This window comes from Ctenopharyngodon idella, chromosome 2 (assembly GCF_019924925.1).
Source record: "Ctenopharyngodon idella isolate HZGC_01 chromosome 2, HZGC01, whole genome shotgun sequence".
In the NCBI taxonomy this organism is placed as follows: Eukaryota; Metazoa; Chordata; class Actinopteri; order Cypriniformes; family Xenocyprididae; genus Ctenopharyngodon; species Ctenopharyngodon idella.
Window position 1 is genome coordinate 5,621,260 of NC_067221.1, and position 15,475 is coordinate 5,636,734.

At 37.1% G+C, this 15,475-nt stretch overlaps 1 protein-coding gene and 1 long non-coding RNA gene across 2 annotated transcripts; both read left to right on the forward strand.

The window, feature by feature from the left end:
• Positions 1-1,104: 1,104 nt before the first annotated feature.
• Positions 1,105-3,551, forward strand: c1ql4l (complement component 1, q subcomponent-like 4 like). The gene is made up of 4 exons (XM_051867097.1): positions 1,105-2,555; positions 2,678-2,740; positions 2,830-2,961; positions 3,058-3,551. Exons 1-4 carry the CDS (start codon positions 2,372-2,374, stop codon positions 3,333-3,335), a joined length of 657 nt encoding a protein of 218 aa, XP_051723057.1. The 5' UTR covers positions 1,105-2,371; the 3' UTR covers positions 3,336-3,551.
• A 6,666-nt stretch (positions 3,552-10,217) lies between these two features.
• Positions 10,218-15,372, forward strand: LOC127524982 (uncharacterized). Its single transcript, XR_007933223.1, has 3 exons — positions 10,218-10,502; positions 14,668-14,799; positions 14,909-15,372. It is a non-coding gene; the product is annotated as an uncharacterized LOC127524982 (long non-coding RNA).
• The last annotated feature ends 103 nt before the right edge of the window (positions 15,373-15,475 follow it).

Below are 15,475 nucleotides of genomic sequence, written 5' to 3' on the forward strand. Positions count from 1 at the left end.
GATGGCTTGAGGGTGAGTAAATCATGGGGTAATTTTAATTTTTGGGTGAACTATCCCTTTAAGGCTGTGAAAATAAGTTATTAATCATTTTATAAATATTAACTTAAAGTGACAACCATCATTTAATATTTAAAGTCTGTTTATGAAGTATTTACATAAATGTTCAATGTGGATGATCTTAAAGGGAGCACACAGAGCTTAATTGGAGCAGCAACAATTTTTAATCGATAAATATTACATGAAATTTAAAGGACAAGATTTGGCAAAATAAATAATCTAGGTCATGTATTAAGTTTATACATATTTTAATATGAACAACTATTGTTGACAATATCTATGAAATTATACTTTTTCTCATTGATGTCACACTGAGGCAGTGTGATTTTCATAGTAGTGCACCCTTTAAGCTCACCTTACAATACTATGAAGTCTTTAAAAATTGCAGCAGTGTAAAACCACAGACCATGAATAAACTGTAAATTTATAATATTATGGATTTAAAAGTATAAGCCAGTAATGCCTGTAAAGTAATATATTAGTGTAGCAAACAATCAAATACAGCTAGTAAGCTAACTATGTTCTGTAGCATCTGCGCTATGTTGCTAAAACTATCTTTTGGATCTAACTGTAATAATTTTCCACATGCAGGTTCCAGGTTATACTATGCAAATGTCTAAACATTAATCTCTTAATTTTGCAGTAAGTAGTTATATTTACCCAAAATAAAGGCTTAACCACCTTCAAAATGCACATTTAAGGAGCTCCACTTCTAGTGAAAGTTTTCAGACAGCTTTCAAAATGGCCGCCAGACAGTGTGAACACAGGGATACCCATATCTCAGTGTGCAATGGTCTAATTTTCTTGAAATTGTAGTAGGTATGTAGTAACAAACACATCAATAGGTTAAGACATCAAATAGGATATTACATTATTTTTTCTTTTTATAATCTGAGCTCAAAGATGCTTAATGGTACTTGAGCTTAATAGGTACGTTTACCCTAATCCTTTAAGATAACCAGTTTAGATAGAAAGGATCTCAATCTGACTAGCTGAAGACGATGCTGTAGCTTTACCCATTAACGGTAGTCCCTTGAAAAAAATTAATTCCAGCTCAGCACTACAACAACCATGAAATGAGCCTTCACAATAGCTAATGCTTTACAATGAACTCTGTTAGAGAGCTACATATTGCTATTTATCTGTTCAGTGTTCAATATAATGCCTTACTCACCTGTTGAGTAGTAAATACCCCATCTCCGCTTCGCTTTTACAACATTTCAAACCCTAATTTATCCGATAGGCTATTGTTGATTCTCGTTTTATTATGAGCTCTGTTTCGCCGAGGTTCAAGATTTCGTGCCAGATTTCTCGCTTCTTGTGACAACTAACTTATGCCTCTCCCACACCATGAGTAGCTGGAGCAACTTTTCTATATGAAAAATAAAAGGAAAAAAAAACATTTCTATATGACGAGACACGCACAGGCGAGTGACGTATGTAGACAATGAAAACCATCATGCCAGGGAAAATTTAATCACCTATAATAGGCTCACAGAAAACTTTATTAATTTCATTCCATTTTCAAAAAACATCACTTAGTGTGATTTATAAGCTGTTTTTCTCATGGGAACCAAAAAATGTCCGCACAAGCACAAGGATTTCGAATATTACCATCTTTGTGGGGACATTTTGTCCTTACAACTTAAGAGTATACCTGAACCACATGTGATTCTTTTTCTCGCAGGAATAACATTTATATGCTTTGGAAACCTAAATGTCCCCAACACTTTGGCCAAAGTCAGAGTGTGTCCGAATCATGTCCGAATTTAACTAAAGGGGAAATAAAACTAGACAGTTGTCTCAATGAATTAATCAAGAAATCCAGATTTGCTTTTACCTAGTAACAGAAGGGTTTGCTGAAATACATATGAAGAACCAATCACATTGTAGAAAAATGATGTAATTAATCACCTTTGCCATGCTCCTATACTAAAAAACTGTTGTATTTTTTTTTGCTGTTGGCATTTTCTCTGAAGTCTGAGATCCTCCCAGCCGTGATTAAAGCATATTGAAGGCATTGTCTACAGTCTTGTCTGATTACTGCTGCGCAGCAGGTTAGTAGAACACTAAAGACCTTAATCCCAAGGGATAGTGTTCATAGGGGGTGAGACGTCGTCTTACTCAAAGCACAGTAGACGCACTCGAGTTCGTAAGTGTCGATCAGGAGGCGATACACTTAGCTTAACTGAAGTCAGGTGCGTGTGTTTACAAACTTTCGCAACCTTTAAACAAAGTATTGAAGAACAGCATTTGCCATTCAAAGCTGAATTGTGGAATAATCACAGGAGTAATTTGAGTGTCTGAAAATTAAATGAAAATCAACACAATGGTCGTTCTGCTGCTGGTGCTGCTGCTCTGTGTTGGGAGCTCAATTGCTCAAGATTTATTGTCACCAACTGTGAACATTATTGCTGAGCTCGAGAAGCTAAAACACATGGATGAAAGGATACAAAAACTAGAAGAAACACTGACCAAAGTATTGAGTGAGAATGAAGGTAAGGTGGATTTCTATTGAACATGTCATTGTGGAAAAACTCTTAAAGAAAGTACAACTTCTTTTGAAGTTGATTGTTTATCAGCATTCTAACAATATCATATCAATGTGTATTCTGAACAGCTTTGAAAACCTTAGTACAAGATTCACAAAACAAGCTTGAATCTCTCCAAAAAAAGAATGAAGGCAAGTAAAAAGCACATTTTGTTCCCATACACATTTAAATGTTTTAAGTTACACATTTTACATCAACTGATTCACTTATTTCCAAAAAGGCAAAAAGGTTGCTTTCTCAGCTGGACTTCTGGCTTCTGGAACAGGACAAATTGGGCCCTTTGGTACTGACAAAATTCTGGAATACAAAAAAGTCTTTAGTAATGTTGGAAATGCCTATGACTCAAATACCGGTGAGTACTGTAAAGGTAATACCATTACGGGAATACAGTAATGGCATGCTGTTCTTAAACCTGTTCACATATGATGACATTTTCTGTGCCTTACAGGTATTTTCATAGCACCAATAAAAGGAGTCTATTACTTCAGATTTTATGGTCATTGTCATGGTGGAACCACAATGGCGATCACTCTCTTGAAGAATGGTCAAAGCCAGTGCTCTGTGCATGACTGGAAGCCTGTTAGCAATGGTAATGCCAGCAATGGTGTCGTTCTCACACTGGAGATCGGTGATAAGATTTATACAGTACTTTGGAAGAACACCTGGGTTTATGATGATCTTGCAAGTTACACTAGTTTCAGTGGCTTTCTGATTTTCCCCTTGTGAGCGTCTGAATCTTGTATAACTCCTATCCAGTGCCGGATGTGATGCAAAACAATTTTATGGAACTTAATTATTCCCATGTAAGTGAACAGTATCTGAGTAAATAAGAGCAAACAGGGGCAACGAAAGGGAGATCATTGTGTATACTTCTTAGTTACAAAATGTTTAAGTCTGGAATTCTTTCTTAAATCTGAAAATAAACTAAACATGTCACCAAAATATGATTCACTTGCATTCTTACCCCCAGGTGGTCAGACACCAGCAAAGAATCGTAAAGTCAATGATAAATAGTCAAAATAAAGCTCATAATGTGCAGTTAAATGATAAAATATTAATCATACTTTACATCAAATTCATTTTATTAATATGAATGAAAAATAATAATAATAATAAAAAACTAACTTAAAACACAATTCTCACTACTTAACCTAAAAACAGCATTTTTCACATGATCAAATATTTGCCAAGGTTATCGTTTTAAAAAGCCTGCATGAGTGTCATGGTTGTGAAACTATAAAAACAAAAATATAAAACATTTAATTTAATATTTTATATTTAATATTGCCAGGTTGAGATCACAAATGGGTTGAAATTTGTCGACAGTTGACTGTAAAAGGGTGTTAAAACCCCTTCCCATTTCATGCTGTCAGCAATGGCACCACATGTAAGAGAAATGTCACAAGACCTGAGAAAGAAAATCATTTCTTTACACCAGAAAGGTGAAGGGTACAAGATCAGCAAAGCTTTACTTATCAGTCAGAATACTGTAGCAAAAGTGGTACAAAAATTTTAAAAAGATGGAACTGCAACCATCTCACAGAGACGTCCAGGTCGTCCACAGAAGTTAACACCTCGACAGGAGCGTCTTCTGATGAGAAGGGTTGAAGAAAATTGGCACGCAAGTTCGCTGCAGTTATCTAAAGAAGTAGAAAGCCAAACTGGGGTGACTATTTCCCGTGACACAATATGGCGTACACTGCAGGGGAATGGCATGCATGGGTGCCGTCCACGAAAGAAGCCTCTCCTAAAGCCCAGGCACAAAAAAGCCCGCCTAGAGGCTGACAAAGATGAAAACTACTGGGACTCTATACTCTGGAGTGACGAGACCAAGATAAATGTTTTTGGAACTGATGGCTTCAAAACTGTATGGCGTCGCAAAGGTGAGGAATACAAAGAAAAATGCATGTTGCCCACAGTGAGACATGGTGGTGTCAGTGTCCTCATGTGGGGCTGCATTTCATTGATGGCATCATGAATTCACAGATGTACTGCTCTATACTGAAAGAGAAGATGTGCCCTTGGTCGTCGTGCACTTTTCCAACATGACAATGATCCTAAACGCACATCTAAGGCCACTGTTGGATTTCTGAAGAAGAACAGAGTGAAAGTGATTCAGTGGCTCCTGATCTGAACCCAATCGAACACCTATGGGGAATTCTGAAGAGACAAGTTGATCATCACTCTCCATCCAGCATCCAATCTCTAAAAGAGGTCATTCTTGAAGAATGGAAAAAGATAGATGTTGCAAAATGTCACCAACTTGTTCATCATGCCTAGAAGATTTGGTGCTGCCATTAAAAATCATGGAGGCCATACAAAGTACTAGATGTAGTAGTTTTTGTTGTGGGGTGTACTCATTTTTGCATCACCCTAATTTGAGTAAAACTGAAAAATGTGTAATCTAAGTTATATTATTAACCTTACTTTCATGTTATAAGTTAAACAGATGTTATATTAAACTTCGTCTTGTCAACATTTTGGAAATAGTTTTTGTGTTCATTGAGAGATTGTTTAAAATGTTACTTTTCAAAGGGGGTGTACTCATTTATGCTGAGCACTGTATTAATGATTGCTATATGTTATCTACTTTTGAGTAATACCAAATATGCTTGCAAGAAATGCTATGGTGTGCAAACTGCAACTCAGAATGATGTTGCATCCTGTGTGTAACTGAGATAAGATGAAATGTGCAGAATGTTGTGAATGTTTACAAACTTTCACAACCTTAAAATAAAGTACTGAAGAACAGCATTTGCCATTTAAAGCTGAATTGTGGAATAATCACAGGAGTAATTTGAGTGTCTGAAAATAAATGAAAATCAAGACAATGGCCGTTCTGCTGCTGGTGCTGCTGCTCTGTGCTGGGAGCTCAATTGTTGTCACCAGCTGTGAACATTATTGCTGAGCTCGAGAAGCTAAAACACATGGATGAAAGGATACTAAAACTAGAAGAAACACTGACCAAAGTATTGAGTGAGAATGAAGGTAAGTTGGATTTCTATTGAACATGTCATTGTGGAAAATTTATGAACTCTTTTAAAGAAATTACAGCTTGCACGTTTTTAAATTCATTGTTTATTAACATTGTAACATTATCAATGTGTATTCTGTACAGCTTTGAAAACCTTAAGATTCACAAATCAAGCTTGAATCTCTCCAAAAAGAGAATGAAGGCAAGTAAAAAGCACATTTTGTTCCCATAGACATTTAAATGTTTTAAATTACACATTTTACATCTGCATTCTGCACGCCCTGCCAGCAATAGTAATGCCAGCAATGGTGTCGTTCTCACACTGGAGATCGGTGATAAGATTTATACTCAACTTTGGAGGAACACCTGGGTTTATGATGATCCTGCAAGTTACACTAGTTTCAGTGGCTTTCTGATTTTCCCCTTGTAAACGTCTGAATCTTGTATAACTCCTATCCAGTGCCAGATGTGATGCAAAACACAATTTTATGGAACTTAATTATTCCCATGTAAGTGAACTGTATCTGAGTAAATAAGAGCAAATAGGGACAACAAAAGGAAGATCATTGTGTATGCTTCTTAGTTACGACATGTTTAAGTCTGGAGTACTTCTTTCTTAAGTCTGAAAATAAACCAAACATGTCACCAAAATATGATTCACTTGCATTCTTACCCCCAGGTGGCCAGACACCAGCAAAGAATCGTAAAGTCAATGATAAACAGACAAAATTAGATGTTTAAAGCTCATAGTGTGCAGTTAAATGATAAAATATTAATCATACTTCACATCAAATTCATTTTATTGTTAATATGAATGAAAAATAATAATAATAAAAAAACTAGCTAACTTAAAAGGCAATTCTCACTACTTATCCTAAAAACAGCATTTTCACATGATCTAATATTTGCCAAGGTTAACATTGTTTTAAAAAGCCTGCATGAGTGTCAAACAAAAACAAAAAACAAAACATTTAATTTAATATTTTATTGAAATTTTCCTGTAGAATTATTCTGAAACAGGGTAATATAAAAAAGACAGGTAAATACAAACAGATGTTTCATGGAAGCTTGTCTCTCTGTAGAGGAGCCGTTCAAGTTTCTCCCTTTAAAAATACAAATTTTACCTTTGTTCACAGAAAGAAAATTCCCATGAGACACAGGGCAGACTCTCCTCTGTTCGGCGTTTTTTTTTTTTTTTTTTCTCGATATTTTGTACTCCATGTAAACCTTTCTTGCTCATTGTGACAATGCCACTCCCACACCATACAAAGTAGGCGGAGTAACTTTTCTATATGACGAGACAAGCACAGGCAAGTGACGTATAGTCAAACCAAAAATGTATTCAGACACCTTGAACATTTAATTCATTAATACAGTTTATTCACTATAGTTTAAAAAATGGTAATAAAATATGACAAGATCTCAGAGTTAAACTGTGTCAGAAAATATTAATCTTAATTATGTCAGATAACACTTAAGCAAAACATGGTCAGGTCAAAGTGTCTGAATAATTTTTGCTTCCAAATTTTATTAATTTTACTGGTAGTCCACTGTATGAACATTTTTTGGGTATAATATGTCACAGTTTATTTTGCTATCCTCACTTACATAAATGAACTGTAGTGTCCTGCACCATAGACTGTAAAAAAATATGGACGTAGCATCCATGACATCACCTGTAGATTTCTGAAGAGCATTTTTAAAGTGAAAAAGCAGCCATTGCCATTTTGGCAGCGCATCATTGCGCATCAGTCCTGGATAACTGAACGTGGATGGAACTGAGGTGCCTGGTTGCTGAAATCACGCCCGCCTAGTTAGCAGGCTAAAGAAGCCATCTATCTATCTTAGACACTGTCTAAAATATTAATAAAGATAACAAGTTATATCATTTGAAAGTTCTAAATGTTTACTGTCAATCTACGTTGTCTTTTTTACGATATAGATGCTCCAGCAACAGTAATATTGTAATTTGTGTCGGGTGTGCAAATGACAACACGCAAAATGAAAACGGGACTTCATACCTTTATAATGAAATAGAGATCACAAGATCAATCCAATCCGTCACACTTGGGTAAAATGTCCATGAGCGTCCACTGAAAGACATCCAACAGTGCTTTTTGTCCACAAAAGCGTTAAATCCATGAAATATTGATATATTGCCCATTGTTTGCATCACATTTCTTCTGAACGATCTGCTTTCCATCATCATTCTTCAAGAAATTATGCAATCTGAGCAGCGTTTATGTTGTTAAACTGTATATAATTTTTCAAAATAGTGCAAAAGTTATAATATCCAAGCAGTGCTGTCGGAGTTTGTGGTGTCTTGAGGAGCATATTCTCCAGCCATTGTCATAGTAAATCTCACAAACAAAACATTTAGCCAATGCCAAGACAATCCAACAACATGTGTTCTGTTTATCTTCCGCATGTGTGCACATGTACACAGAAGCACATCTGTCTCGACCATATAACCGCACAGCAAGCCATATTACTTGATAATTATATAAAATAATCCCGAAAAAAGCACTAGAATGGCAGAGATGCCAAATTCAGCGACTGGAATTAGCTGAGGTAATGTGACGGCTCACAGACAGCAGCGGCAATCCACCTGTCACTCAAGCGACCACGCCCTTAATTATGCAGAACTTTAAGGCTTAATATAATTTAAACGGATGAGTTATAAAAAAATTCACCCACCTCACAGTTGTCATGAAGGGCAAAATTAGCAGTATAGACCAAAACCACAATTTGATCCAGGCTGAAAACATGTTTTTTTCTGCTGTAAAGTTGGCCATTTTAACATGGGACTCAATGAGATTCTGCTCTCTTTTGGAGCCTGGAGGAACTATAATGGAGGAACTGCAACGGGTGTCCCCCTACCCGTCATTATGTACCAAGGTCTCTTCACCAGAGAATCACACACTGGGTGCACACATCTCTGAGCTCCAGGCATCCTGGCATTCAACGGAATACCTGAGGATATAGTCTCTGACAGGGGTTCACAATTCACGTCTCGTGTTTGGCAAGCTTTCTGCAAGCAATTAGACATTAATGTGAGCTTAACATCTGGCTATCATCCCCAGGCTAATGGACAGGTTGAGAGATTGAACCAAGAATTGGGGCGTTATCTCAGATCTTACTGTAGTCGGGAACAACAACGTTGGAGTGACTTTTTAACTTGGTTGGAATATGCACAGAATTCACTCACTCATTCATCTACAGGACTCACCCCCTTCAAGTGTGTTCTAGGTTATCAGCCTCCCATGTTCCCTTGGTCTGGAGAACCTTCTGAAGTGCCTGCGGTGGATGATTGGGTCAGAAGAAGTGAACGGGTGTGGGACAGTGCCCATGTGAGGCTGCAGAGGGCAATCAGAGCCCAGAGAATCAAGGCAGACCGCAGGAGGCGTCCCCATCCAAACTACCAGCCGGGTCAGAAGGTCTGGCTGTCGACTCCAGATCTACGGTTGCGGCTGCCCAGCAGGAAGCTCAGCCCATGGTATGTAGGCTCATTTCGTATCTTACAACAGGTTAATCCGGTAACCTACAGGCTGGAGCTTCCTGCTCATTACCATATTTCTCCTTCTTTTCATGTATCTCTGTTGAAACCGGTCCACACTGCTTTTGGCCCCACTACTGAGGAAAGGGAACCCCCTCCACCACTTGACATTGATGGAGCTCCGGCTTACCTGGTAAAGGAGATTCTGGACTCCAAGCGTCATGGGGGCCTGTTGCAATACCTGGTGGACTGGGAGGGCTATGGTCCTGAGGAGAGATCATGGGTGGCCGCCAAGGACGTCTTAGACCCATCCTTGACCCAGGAGTTCCACCAGGCACACCCCGATTGCCCTGCACCCAGACCAAGGGGACGGCCACGAAGATCACCTGGAGGTGTTCATAGGGGGAGGGATTCTGTAACATCTGCATCGGCCATCCATTCCTCCAACCGCCAGAGGGAGCCGTCTCCCGAATACTGAACACTGCCGGTTCTTCTCGCCTCTCTTCCTGTCTACACCAGTTATAAGCCATGTTGTTTGTGCATCATGTTGCGAAGTATTGCCAGTTTACCCTGTCTCTACCAAGCGTTTCTATTACTCCTGTTTGTTTGCACGTGCATATCTCTTTTCCTGTTTCTGACCTCGACTTTTGGACTACTGTTTTGGATTTGTTTGCTGTCTGGACTGCCGCTATTGTTATCGACCCTTTGCTTGTTTTTTGACCATGATTCCTACTCTACATCTTACTTTGTTTGTGCAGTTGTGCTTAATAAATCTCCGCACATGGATTCAAACACTCAACCGAGTCAGTCATTGTTACACCTCTAAACCTACCCATCACAGAAAACTGTTAATTTTTTCCATTTTCAAAAAAACATCACTTAGTATGATGTATAAGCTGTTTTTCTCATGGGGACCAAAAAATGTCTCCCACAAGGTCAAGGATTTCAGATATTACCATCTTTGTGGCGACATTTTATCCCCATAACATACAGAGTATACCTGAACCACACAACAACACATAATCCATTAATGCATATATTATGCTACAAATGTACTTTCCGTGTACTAATTTCTATATTTGACTCACCCTAGTGAACTAGTAAAATAAACAAAACCCTTCAACAACAGTCTAAAGTACAAATGTTTACAAACTTTAGCAAGTATTAAAGAACAGCTTTTGCCATTCAAAGCTGAATTGTGGAAAAATCACGGGAGTAATCTGAGTGTCTGAAAAACAAATGAAAAGCAAGAAAATGGCCGTTCTGCTGCTGGTGATGCTGCTCTGTGCTGGGAGCTCAATTGCTCAAGATTTGTTGATACGAACTGTGAACATTATTGCTGAGCTCGAGAAGCTAAATCACGTGGATGAAAGGATACAAAAACTAGAAGAAACACTGACCAAAGTATTGAGTGAGATTGAAGGTAAGGTGGATTTGTACTGAACATGTCATTGTGGGAAAACTTTACTATTTATGAACACTTTTAAAGACATTACAACTTACACATCTTTTTAAATTCATTGTTTAGCAATATTGTAACATTGTCATATCAATGTGTATTCCGTATTCACAAAATAATCCAAAAAGAGAATGAAGACAAGCATTTTGTATCCACTTGGTGACATCATCTGCCTCTAAAAACACGAACGATTTAGAAGAACAACAACGTAGTGACTATACGCGCTCTGTAGAGCAGTTTGTCTGTTTAGGGCTTCTATATAATCATGTCGGCGCATAATGGCTACTTGACATGGACAAAGAACTTATACTGACAAGAAGTGAAAGCCAATAGAATGTTCCATTGCAACACCAGCGCTCAGCAGCAGCCCTACGCTTCCGCCATTTTGGGGTGAAAGCGACTCGGCAGTCCACTAGCTTTGTTAAAAAATAAATTAAAAAAAGGTACATTAAACCTGAAATCCAACCTGAATGATGACAACACAGAATAAAATACTATCACTAGTGATCATCAAATCCTTTTAAGTTTATTTTACAGATTTTGTGTTGAAGTCTTCCAATTTTTTCACAAAACCTTTGCTCTCTAGAAACCCAGTCAGTGTGTGTTAAAATTCATTGAAGTTCAAGTATTAGCATTATAAACACTGAATTAATACCAACTTATGAAATTAAATTAAAGACATGCATCAGAAAAATAGGGAATGTTGGACAATAAGTATATAACAAAATATAACAGCTTGACAGTAAACTGTTTTTGCACTGTTGTCTTATATTAATGTCTGTTAAAGCAAGACTACGTAAACAAAAAAACACAGCCACTGTGTCCAAGGTGGGAATTATGGGATAACAGACACAGCAATGCATCATGTTCTATAAGATCATTATGTTTGTAGCGTGATCCAGGGGATTAAAATGTATTTCAGACCTAGTGGAGTAATTTACTATTACTATTACTCCACTAGGTCTGAAATATATATTGTACGTTTTATTCCCCTGGATCACGCTACAAAGATGATGATCTTAACTTTATTAATTATTAATTTACTATTAATAGTAAATATGTAAAGTTGCATAAAATGGAAATACTCAATAAAGTAGGCTAACTACGTTACCTCAGATGTGTAATGGTTGGATTCCACAACCGATAACATAAAACATATAAAGGCTACGGCAATACAACATTTACTGTAGGTGTCATAAAATTTACTGAATTTGAGATATTTTCTATTGCGTTTCTGATTTGGCTGTGAGATTCGCCAATTTTGGGTGATGGATACTGTTGTCCAGTTTCACCCCAAAATGGCTGCCGCACTACCGAAGCGCCACCTAGTGGCTGTTACCCAAAAAGCATCAGAGTTTCACCTCTTGGGTAGTAATGCAAAGTCCGATTCATTTCCGCGAACCAGCTCTTTTCGGACAGTTCGGCTCAATGAACTGGTTCAAAAAGCCGATTCATAGGTTCCTGACGTCATCATGCTATGACGCCACTATGCATTTCTTTTCTAACAACTCAGTGTCATCAATGAAATGTTCAAATACAGTAATTTGTGTCAACGCATATTTAAATATTAAAATAAAAAGTTATTTGTGTGCCTTTCATTCACTTAAATTAATGGAGTTTGTGGTCACCGTTTCATTCACGGATCCTTTGTCTTATATGACTGACCAATATTGAGTAGTCCGCCATTATGGGGTGAAAATACTAACTGGACCATAGAATCCTTCACATCTTACGGTACACCCAAAATCGGCGAATTTGACTGCCAAATCAGAAGCGCAATAGAACAGGTTTTTTTAATTAAGTCACCAGTAAATTGTATGGCACCTACAGTAAATGTTGTATTGTCTTATATATGTTTTATTTTACCAGTTGTGGAATCCAACCATTCATCCATCTGAGGTAACGTAGTTAGCCTACTTTATTGAGTATTTCCATTTTATGCAATTTTACACGTTTATTAATAGTAAATTAATAATTAATAAATTTAAGATCATCATGTTTGCAGCGAACAAAATATTTCAGACCTAGTGGAGTAATAGTAATAATAGTATCTAGGTCTGAATTGAAATAGGCTATATTGTACGTTTTAATGGATCACACTACAAACATAACGATCTTATAATACATGATGCATTGCTGTGTCCGTTATCGCATAATTCACACTTTTGGACACTTTTGCTTTAACGGACATTAGACAACACTGCAAAATCAAGCTGTTATATTCATATATTTATTGTCCAACATTCCCAATTTTTCTGATGCATGTCCTTAATTTAATTTCATATGTTGTATTAATTCAATGTTTATAATGCTAATACTTGAACTTCAAAGAATTTTAACCCAAACTGACTGCGTTTCTAGAGAGCAAAGGTTTTGTGAAAAAATTTAAAAAAAGACTTAAACACAAAGTCTGTAAAATAAACTGTAAAAAGGATTTGATGATCACTAGTGATAGTATTTTATTCTGTGTTGTCATCGTTCAGGTTGGATTTCAGCTTTAATGTACGTTTTTTTAACAAAGCAGCTGATGTTGCCATAGAAACTAGTGGACTGCCGACTCGCTTTCACCCCAAAATGGCGGAAACGCAGGGCCGCTACTGGGCGCCAGTGTTGCAATGGAACGTTCTATTGAGTGTCGCTTCTTGTTAGTGTATATTCTTTGTTGACGCTCTCCGGTCTGTCTTCCTCTGTTTCACGCATTTTTAAGGGATCATGATGCTTTTGTGTCTATTTTCAGAATAAACTAATGAAATGCAAATAACACTAAATAGACTGTAAAAATATAAAGGCACATAAATTCCAGTAGGCTAGTATAGGCTAATTTTCAATTATTGAAAATTTCAGCTTAAAGGGTTAATTCACCCAAAAATGAAAATTCTGTCATTAATCACTCACCCTCATGTCGTTCTACACCCGTAAGACCTTCGTTCATCTTCAGAACACAAATTAAGATATTTTTGATAAAATCCGATGGCTCAGTGAGGCCTCCATTGTTAGCAATGGTAATTCATCTCTCAAGATCCATACTAAAAACATATTTAAAACAGTTCATGTGAGTTCAGTGGTTCAACTTTAATATTATAAAGCGATGATAATATTTTTTGTGCGCCAAAAAAACAAAATAACGTTTTTTTAACAATATCTATTTCAAAACACTGCTTCATTAAGCTTCAGAGCTTTACAAATCGAATCAGTGGTTCGGAGCGCCAAAGTCACGTGATTTCAGCAGTTTGATACGGGATCCGAATCACTGATTCGATTCGTAAAGCTCTGCTTCATGAAGCTTCGAAGCTTTACAAATCTTTTGTTTCGAATCAGTGGTTCGGAGTGTGAACCATTAGTTGCATCCCAAATGACGCACTATACACTATGTACTTATGCACTATGTACTCATCCATTTCCAAATTTTGAAACACTTATGACGTAATGAAGCCTCGTTTACTGAAATCACATGACTTTAACGCTCCGAACCTCTGATTCGAAACAAAAGATTTGTAAAGCTTCGAAGCTTCATGAAGCAGTGTTTTGAAATCGCCCATCACTAGATATTGTTGAATAAAGTCGCTATTTTGTTTTTTGGCGCACAAAAAGTATTCTCGTTGCTTCATAACATTAAGGTTGAACCACTGTAGTCACATGAACTGTTTTAAATATGTCTTTAGTAGCTTTCTAGGCATTGAAAGTGTTAATTATCTTGATGTCAATGGAGGACTCACTGAGCCATTGGATTTTATCAAAAATATCTTAATTTGTGTTCTGAAGATGAACGAAGGTCTTACGGGTGTAGAACGACATGAGGGTGAGAAATAAATGACATTATTTTCTTTTTTGGGTGAACTAACCCTTTAATGCTCCTAAATTATGGAATTCACTACCCCTTACACTTCGTAATATATCATCTTTGTCTACCTTCAAGTCTCAGCTAAAAACATATCTAATTAATATGTATTTTGGATAATGTGGCCTTGTGTGTTTGCATTGTGTATGTGGGTGTGCAAATGTATTGTAATATACAGTGAAAATAAAAAATAAAATAAATAAAACTTCTTCTTCATAGACATTTAAATGTTTTAAATTACACATTTTATTTGACTACACATTTTACATCAACTGATTCACTTATTTCCAGGCAAAAAGGTTGCTTTCTCAGCTGGACTTCTGGCTTCTGAAAAGGCCCAAATTGGGCCCTTTGCTGATACCAGAATTCTGGAATACAAAAAAGTCTTTAGTAATGTTGGAAATGCCTATGACTCAAATACTGGTAAGTACAAGAGAATACCATTACAGGAATACAGTAATGACATGCAGTTCTTAAACCTGTTCATATATGATGACATTTTCTGTGGCTTCCTTGTACATGTGCCTTACAGGTATTTTCACAGCACCAGTAAAAGGAGTCTATTACTTCAGATTTTACGGTCATTGTCATGGTGGAACCACAATGGCGGTCAATCTCTTGAAGAATGGTGAAAGCCAGTGCTCTGTGTATTCTGCGCTCCCAGCTAGCAGTGGTAATGCCAGCAATGGTGTCGTTCTCACACTGGAGATCGGTGATCAGATTTATACACAACTTTGGAGGAACAGCTGGGTTTATGATGATGCAGGAAGTTTCACTAGCTTCACTGGCTTTCTGATTTTCCCCTTGTGAGCGTCTGAATCTTATCCTATCCAGTTCCAGATAATTGTTCCTGTGTAAGTGAACTGTATCTGAGTAAATAAGAGCAAATAGGAACAACAAAAGGGAGATCATTGTGTATGCTTCTTAGTTACGATATGTTTAAGTCTGGAGTACTTCTTTCTTAAGTCTGAAAATAAACCAAACATGTCACCAAAATATGATTCACTTGCATTCTTACCCCCAGGTGGTCAGACACCAGCAAAGAATCAGAAAGTCAATGATAAACAGCCAAAATTAGACGTTTAAAGCTCATAGTGTG

What these genes read in the sequence shown, in the direction of transcription:
- c1ql4l (XM_051867097.1), top strand. Translation starts at nt 2,372, where the DNA reads ATGAAAATCAACACAATGGTCGTTCTGCTGCTGGTGCTGCTGCTCTGT. An exon ending in AGTATTGAGTGAGAATGAAG is followed by an intron (nt 2,556 to 2,677) that starts GTAAGGTGGATT and finishes TATTCTGAACAG; the next exon opens with CTTTGAAAACCTTAGTACAA. An exon ending in TGCCTATGACTCAAATACCG is followed by an intron (nt 2,962 to 3,057) that starts GTGAGTACTGTA and finishes TGTGCCTTACAG; the next exon opens with GTATTTTCATAGCACCAATA.